The sequence below is a fragment of the Myodes glareolus genome, chromosome 22, assembly GCF_982192425.1.
Source record: "Myodes glareolus chromosome 22, mMyoGla1.1, whole genome shotgun sequence".
In the NCBI taxonomy this organism is placed as follows: domain Eukaryota; kingdom Metazoa; phylum Chordata; class Mammalia; order Rodentia; family Cricetidae; genus Myodes; species Myodes glareolus.
The window spans coordinates 49,201,530-49,209,973 of record NC_142047.1 but is presented as its reverse complement, the minus strand read 5'-3'; the positions used below and the strand labels follow the sequence as shown (position 1 = coordinate 49,209,973).

The window sequence follows — 8,444 nt, the reverse complement described above, 5'->3', positions numbered from 1 at the left end:
CATGCTTTGAAGAGGAGGCCAGGATGGGACTACAGTGCATCCTGTCCTAGGCTCCTGTGTTGGATTTCCAATCCTTGAAGGGGACGTGTGGGGATGTGCGGTCATGACATGACTTGTTCTTACAGAGATGAGGGAGATGTCAGGTGGACACACAGAGGCCCTGCCATGGAGGGCACAGCGAGAGGTTACAAACCATGGCTAGAGGCCTCCAGGATGTCAGCCCTACCCACTCCTTGATGCTGGATGTCTGCCCCCTTCTGTCATTAAAGCCACTCACCCAGTCTTCAGTCTTGTCACTGTAGCTCTCACTGACAGATCCTTGACAAAGGACCCAGTGGTTGGCATTTGCTCAAAGTGCAATCTTGAGGCTTATGGGAAACACAGCCTCTTGACTCCTATCCTTGCTTTGTGTTCCAGAGCCTACATTTTCTTAGGTCACTAGTCGCTTGATCACACTTTCCAGTGACGTCTCTGAGGTCCCCCACAATGCCACCTGGGTCTCTCCGGCTGCTTGGGACTTGGGGGAACAAGACAAATGAATTCACAAGTGACGGGTCTGGAAAAGACGTGCTACAGGCATGTGTTAGAAATCAAATCAGTTTTATTGAAACCATAGCAACAACCAGTGTGGCCCTATTCATGCAAAGCACAAAAACTTACAATAAACTTTTGTACATAGGAAGTTGTAAAATATATCATTTTTCATAGAAAAAAGCACACAGTAAACTGTGGGCCAAGAGAGCCTACAGATCACGGAGAGTCAGCACACCCCTTGGAACAGACCAGGCACAACTTGGAAGCAAATGGAAGCTATCACAGGACAGAGCGGGGAAGCAGCTGCCATGGGCGTGGTCACTTTAAACTTGGGAGAACTGATGGGCACATGGGGTCAGAAGTGCTCTGACATCAAGATCATTCATGGTTTCGTTTCCACCTTTTTTTTTTTTTCCTGAAGAAAGGGTCTTCCAGTTTCAAACTATGGGTGAGGATCGGCACACAAGACCCTAATGCAGACCCTCAAAGCAAGATTCCCCTGGAGATGGGATTGATCGCTTCTTCTAGAAACCCAGGAGGGGAGCAATTTTCTTTACCATCTCAACCTTGCCCCGCAGGCTGGGAGTTTCCCAGATGGTTGGTAGCCACCAGGAGTCCCCTCCAGAGGCTGAGCAGATGTGTGCTCTGACATCCGGGCCAGAAGAGTGGATGCCTGCAGAGATGCCACACTCACACAGGTGAGGTGGAAAAAGCCCAGGGAAAGCTAGCTTTATAAACTCCCTGGAAGAAATGAACTTGAGGAAAGCTATCTCAGCACTCTGAGTTAAGGCCAGCCTGGACTACATGATGAGTTAAGGCCAGCCTGGACTACGTAATAAAACTCTTGTCTCAAACCAATAAACCAACATTTAACCCAACTAGGTCCACGTGGCTCCCTGTGGGAGGAGCTTTGTTCAGACTTCCTTAGGTTTCTTAAAGAACTATTTGTACTTTTCTTCAGGTGTATGTTTGTGGGGATGATAGATCGCCTGGAGTTACAGGTGTGTGCGAAAAGCTTGTGAGAGGCGGGAACTGAACTCAGGTCTTCTGGAAGCCACAAGAGTCATCAGCCACCAAACCAACTCTCCCGTTTGTACCTTGAGGGCAGCGTTTTATTTTATTTTCTGTTTTTCCTTTTTTTCTTTTCCTTTTTCTTTTTTCTTTTTTTTTTTTTCTTTTTGCCTAGGAAATAGTTGGCTGGACCACGAAACTCCATTTGAAGCCGGCACTCACGGGCAATCTGCAACATCCTCAGGACTGGGGTGGGATTTCACCTTCGCTAGAGTAAGCTGTTTACAAAAGCATGTTTCATTTTACAGTGGGTTTGGGCCAGGCTCCTAAGTGATGGAAGCCAGGGCTCACCACACTCTTGGAGCTGTGGGGATGCTGGCAGGAGCTAAGTTCCACCAATAAGAACAGGAGTCCTTCCTGTGTGTCCCAGCCCCTCTCCCTGGTGGCTGGCGTGTCATGGGCGGTTTTACAACCACAAGCCACTCCATTAACCTCCATGAGGAATGTTCCAGGAATCCATTCCTCCCACAGCTAAAAAACTAGGTCACCCAAACTAAGGGGAAGGTGACATTGAGTTGTCACTCAAACAGCAACAGGGAGACAGCTCTTGTTCTAAGGAGTGAGGAGACATCTAAGACCTGGAGCCTTGTGCAAAGCCAAGTCCCAGGGGAGGACACCTAGACCAGCCTGGGGTGGGGCAAAAGCCACAGGGTGATGGGATGGGGAGACAGGGAAGGCTCTTGATGCATCGGTCCTCCATGAGACCAAAGGTCATGTGAAAACAGGCCACACGGACAAGGACAAAGACAAGATAAATCTCTGGAGTACTGCCGACTTTAAATAGACCAGCTCTGCTGGATACATAAGCACGTGACTGCCAAGAGGGTTGGGGACACAAGCAAAGGACACCACCAGGGCAGAGCCCAAGTCTTGCCCCGGGCCTCTCTTGCAGCCCATCTGTCTGACCAGCAAACATAGAACCTATTTCTCTGTTGGTAGGATATACCGTGACTTTAGGGCTGTCGTCTCTACCCAGACAAGAGTCCCACTCGTGACACACCTCAAACCTGTATCCTCAAGGGTTCGAACGCCTCCCCCTCCCCCCACCAAAGCAAACATGGCAAGGAGTGCCTCAGTGAAAGGACATGAGCAACCAGATGGGGACCGCAGTCTGGCCAGTCTGGGCATTGGTTGTCCACCCGAGACTCCATGACAAGCTGTTCACAAACTGACGCCGCCATGTTACCCTTGCCAAAGGCCACAAAGGGATAGGGCGTTCGATGACACAGAAAGAAAGATTCCTGACTCTCTGTAACCCCACCCCCCACCCCAAAGGACAAAGTACAGATAGAAAGCAGGACCCCAAACCCGGTAGATGACGGCCCCTTCTCCCCAGGTCTCCACATTCTTCACTGCCTGACAGCGAAGATCCGGAAGGCGTTTCCACTCTGAGGAGCACTCAGGCTGCAAGGGAAGAGAGAGTAGGAGGTTACAAGAGCTGTGGGCAGGGGGATGGCTGATAGGGCCAGCATGGTGAGGACAGAGCCCACAGAAGTCATACCCAGCTGGACAAGCCCACTCGTACTAACAGGGAGCTGCAGTGTGAGTCCAGGCTGAGGCTTCAAAGTGACATCCTGACTCAAGGGTTTCTGGGTCCCCAGGCCCTGGATCTGAGCTCCGCCTCTGCCATCCCCCCCCAAACCCCACACATGGGTTTTGCTGACATCTATCTCAGACATCTGGCTGACAGATGATTTAAAGGAGGGCACGAGGGGAACACACACTGAATGCAACGCGAATCTGTTATCCTGGGTCCAATATCCTTTCCAAAACAGGGCTATCGTTACGGTCTGTACGTGCCGGTGAGACACATAGACAGCAAGGAATCAAGAGCCCAGCCAGAGTCCACAGTTAATCAAACTCATGCCCTTCTAATGGGAGTCAAGTTCTTCAGGGACAGGGTCTTATGCGGTCTAGACTGATATCAAACTTATTACATAGATGAGGACGACCCTAAACTCTTGATCCTGATGCCTCCGCCTCCCAAGTGCTACCGTGCCCAGTTTATGCAGTGCTGGGGATTGAACCCAGGGCTTTGTGTATGCCAGGCAAGCACTCTGCTGTTGGGCTACAACGCACTGTGAAATTCAGTCATGTCCTCTGACCTCTATGCCAGACTGTGGTATGTATCTACACGAGATGAATAAACATTCACAAAGATGCCCCTCCCCCCACCCGGTCTTCCCTCTTTCCTTGCCACTCTGCCTCTGTGGATTTGCCTGTTCTGGGTGATAAACGCCTTCTGCCCACGGAGTCACACACTTGGGAGGTAGATTTCTGTTCAACTCCATTCACCTTTGAACAACGTCAAAACCAGCTTCTTCTAAAGTGGCCACATTGTATCCCATGCCCATCCACAGGGCACTGAGTGTTTTGGAGGCCCCAGAGCCCCCACTGACATTGAGGTCGTGTTTGGCCGGCCGTCTTACAGGTGTTCCAGGGACGGTGGCCTGAATCTGCATCTCACTAGTGTTCCAGGTGCTGAGTTGCTCCCCATGGCTCAGCAGCTGTCCCTGGAAGGAACGAATGTGGCCAGGCAGATGGATCGCAGAGCGCTGGCAATTCTTTCTAACATGGTGGTGGGAATGGAACCTGAGGCCTGGTGCACGTTAGGCGAGAACTTTACCACAGAATGGCAGCAAGAGTTGCAGCCCCGCGCTCCGTCTTCCAAGTCAACCAGGTTATCTCAATCTTGAGTTTATACACAGGTGTGCTCACATGCAGGCACACGCATGCTCACACACACAGCATGCCCACTTGTGGTGTGAAATTCTTTAGTACATATACAATTTGCAAAATTGCTCTCTCGTTCTGTAGCTAGCCTTCCTGCCTACCCCTCTCCCTTCCTAACCCTCACCCTTCCTCGCCTCCCCTCCCTTGAGGGGAAAATTTGTCTTCTTGCAGTTCTAGGGCCCAGTCACAAAGCCCTCCTGTGAGGCCACACTCTTTGGCAGCAGACAGCTGGGATGTTTTGTTTGTTTTCTGAGACAGGGTTTCTCTGTGTCAGGATAGCCCTGACTACCCTAGAACTCTCTTTGTAGACCAGGATAGTTTACAACTCCGAGGCCCCCAGTCTCTGCCTCCAGAGAGCTGAGATGAAAGGTGGGCACCACCACACCCAGCTCCTAGCCAGGCATCTTGCTGACTGGCTGTCACACAGCTTACTCTCTCTCAGTACATATACATTTGGTGTCTGGTTTTCTTTCTTCTTTTAAGACTTTCTTATTTTTATTTTATGTGTGTTCCTGAGTATTTATATGTGTACCACGTGCCTGCAGTGCCTGGGCAGGACAGAAGAGAGTCAGAATCTCTGAAACTGGAGTTACAGGCAGCTGTGAGCCTCTCAGTTTCGGTGCTGAGAGCCAAACCCAGTCTTCTGCAAGAGTCGTGAGTGCTCTTAACCACCGAGCCATCTCTCCATCCCCCTTTTCTTCATTTTCTTAATGGTGTCTTTAAAAAAAACGAAAGTTGGGCTGGAGAGATGGCTCAGCGGTTAAGAGCATTGCCTGCTTTTCCAAAGGTCCTGAGTTCAATTCCCAGCAACCACATGGTGGCTCACAACCATCTGAAATGAGATCTGATGCCCTGCAGACACACAGACAGAATATTGTATACATAATTAATAAATAAATATTTTTTTAAAAAAAAAAACGAAAGTTGCTGGGCAGTGGTGGCGCATGACTTTAATCCCAGCACTCAGGAGGCAGAGACAGGCGGATCTCTGTGAGTTCAAGGCCAGCCTGGTCTACAGAGAAACTCTGTCTTGAAAAACCAACAAAAAAAAATAAACAAAGCAAAAACCCAAAAGTTTAAAATTACCCAATGCATCAATTTTTCACACCTACACTTTAGGTGCTATGCTTGAGAGAGCAATACCTAGCTTATGATCACACAAGCCTAAGTTCATCTGGTCTAAGAGCTTTGTAAGTTTTAGGCTTTCCATTCATTTGAGTCTGTCTTTATACATGGTAGGAGGCCTGGCCCAATTTCACAATTTTGCCTGTCAATTTTCAGCTAGGGAGGCCTCTTACACCAAAATGGAAAATAAAGGCCAGTGAGGTGATTCAGTGGGTAAAAGTCCTGGCGGCCAAGGGCACACACACACACACACACACACACACACACACACACACACACAGAGAGAGAGAGAGAGAGAGAGAGCTATTTAATGGAAAGGCAGAGTCCTGGCTGTCATGTGGGACACCCTGCACACAGTTCTAGACTGAAAAAGAGCGAACCCTTTCCTTTCCTGTCCTGCTGCTCCACAGTGAACTCTGCTCCCCTAAAGGCCTCTGCTGCTTAGGTTATCATATCCCACCTACAGACATCTTATGGATGTGACCACATACAAACCATATGCGGCACACACACACACACACACACACAGAGAGAGAGAGAGAGAGAGAGAGAGAGAGATCTGAATCTTGCTTTCTCCACTTAACAGAAACAGAACTCGGGTTTTTATTTTTGTTTTTGTTTTTGTAGCTGGGTTGTGGCTGGGTAGCCCGGGTTGGCCTCAAACTTGTGACAATCCTCCTACCTCAGGCTCCTGTGTACTGGGATTACAAGCACGGGCCATACCATACCTTGCTAGAATGTCTTTATTCTGTTTTCTCAGCGGCAGAGTACTCCGATAGGTTGAAGTTATTTTTTTTATCTGGGACTCCACAGGTGGAGATTGAGCTCTCCCTAGTCTTTTCACGGCAGTCAAGGCTGTCACTGTCACACACCCACTTCTAAGTCCTGAAGCCCTGGGAATGGAATTGCTGGATCAAAGTCCAGATGTCAGCCGAATGGGGTGGTGTATGCCTATAACCTAGCACTTGGGAGGCCGAGGCAGAAGGATCATGCATTCCAGGCTAGCCTGGGCTACAGAGCAAGACTCTGTCTCCAAGAGGTAAAGAGGGCACTAGTACTGGGGTCATGGCCATACAGCAAGTGGCAGAATGCTTACTTAGCATGTACAAGGCTCTGGGTTCCATCCTCAGCACCACAAATAATAGTAATTTGTGATGATAATAATAATAAAAACATGGGTGCATCGGAGATCTTGATAGCTGCCAAAATGTTTCTCGTTGACATCGCACTAATTGATACCTCCTGGGGGAGGCGTGCAGGGTGGCCGGTTAACCCTCGAGGTCCCGTTCTCAGTGGCGAAGTGTCCACGGTTGCAGCATACATACTGCAGCCTATGAAAATGCCTGAGCTCGATCTAAACAACCCGTCCGTGATTTATCAATGCTATTTCCTGTAGGGTCTCCGCCCGAGAGCAGGAGATCCCAGATTGCACCAAACCCCTACACCTGACAGCTGGCCAGGCCCTGGGCGGCCCAGGGAGCTCCAGTCCTGCGGGAACAGCTGCTTGGAATTCCTGCTTGTTTTTCTGCCTTCCCCGTGGCAGCCTCGTGCTCTTGGCTACCCCAGGGTTGAACCCTGAAAAAAACGTATCCGATAGGCATGCTCAAAGAGACCAGGACACGGTGGGATGCTCCCAGAGGTTGCCAAGGCCAAGTAGGGATAGATGGACGGATACCCAGGACCAGGCTTACCCAGCAGCTGGACTGTTTTCTGGAAAGTGCCTTCTGCTCCTTGGTTGAAGGGCTCCCAGGGCTCTGTTCACTGAGTAGCAGCTAAGAACCACCCACTGCCACGTGCTCCCTGCCTGCCCCACGTGTGAACAAGCCACGTGGGGGAAAGAACAAGGGAGCTGGAAAGGGTTCTGGTAGGATGCTGGGTGTTGGTATGCACAACCCTGTCAAGAGAGCCCCGAGGCTGCCAACCAGGTGGGAGGCTCCACCCTGGAGCACCCAACATCTTGCCTGGAACTAAAGAAGCAAGCACTCAGAGTACTCTGCCCACCTTGCAGCAGGGAGCCCGAGAGAGGGGTCCATGTGAATGTTGCCCCTCTGCTCTTTTCCTGAAGCCATGACACTCGTTAAATAGGTCAGTCGCCCACCTGCTGTGTGTCTGAGGAAGGTGTATAGGCTGTGGTAAATCATAAAGTAGTCTTTCCCAGCCTGCTTTTCCCAATCCTGGCCCTCAGATGCTCTTTATGGGTCAACTCATGACCCCCACATATGTCTGAGGACAGTATAGTTAAAGCACTTCCAGGCTGTTTCTATGAAATTGGGGGGGGGGAGTTTAGGGGTGTGTATGAACCAGAAGTTGACGTCAGGTGTCCCCCTCAATTTTTCTCTACCTTACCTTTTTTTAAAAATTTTGTTTGGTTTTTTTGTTTTTTCAAAACAGGGTTTTTCTGTTTCTCTGTGTAGCTCTGGCTGTCCTGGAACTTGCTCTGTAGACCAGGCTGGCCTCACACTCAGAGATCTGCCTGCTTCTGCCTCCCGAGTGCTGGGATGAAAGGTGTGGGCCACAACACCCAGCTCTACCTTAATTTTGGGGGCAGGGTCTGTCACTGAAGCTGGAATTTGCCCTGTAGGTTAGGCAAGGTGTCCAGCGAGCCTCCGGGATTCGTCTGACTCCACCTTCTTTATAACATGCACCACCACGCCCAGCTCTATGTGAGTGCGGGGGATCTGAACTTGGGTCCTCATGCTTGTATGTTTTACCTACCCAGCCATCTCCTTGGTCCTTGGGATAACTGGATTTCATAAAAATCAAAGATAGCCAGGGAGTGGTGGCACCCACTTTTAATCCCAGCACTCAGGAGGCAGAGGTAGATTTTCTGTGAATTTGAGGCCAGCCTGGTCTACAGAGTTGAGTTCCAGGGCAGCCAGGACTATATAGAGAAACTCTGTCTCAAGAAACAAAACAAAATAAAAAATTCAAATACCAAGAATTTTGATAAAAGACATCAAAACCTCTCAGCTAGTTGTAAA

General features: G+C 49.8%; 1 protein-coding gene across 1 annotated transcript in view; it reads right to left on the bottom strand.

Annotated features, from left to right (window-relative positions):
* Nucleotides 1-583: 583 nt before the first annotated feature.
* Nucleotides 584-8,444, bottom strand: part of Crispld2 (cysteine rich secretory protein LCCL domain containing 2) — a 55,888-nt gene continuing 48,027 nt past the window's right edge. Inside the window, exon 15 of the mRNA XM_087900470.1 lies at nucleotides 584-3,009. Within this exon, the coding sequence (XP_087756596.1) occupies nucleotides 2,955-3,009 (55 nt within the window). The 3' untranslated portion in view covers nucleotides 584-2,954. The remainder of the gene's footprint in view (nucleotides 3,010-8,444) is intronic.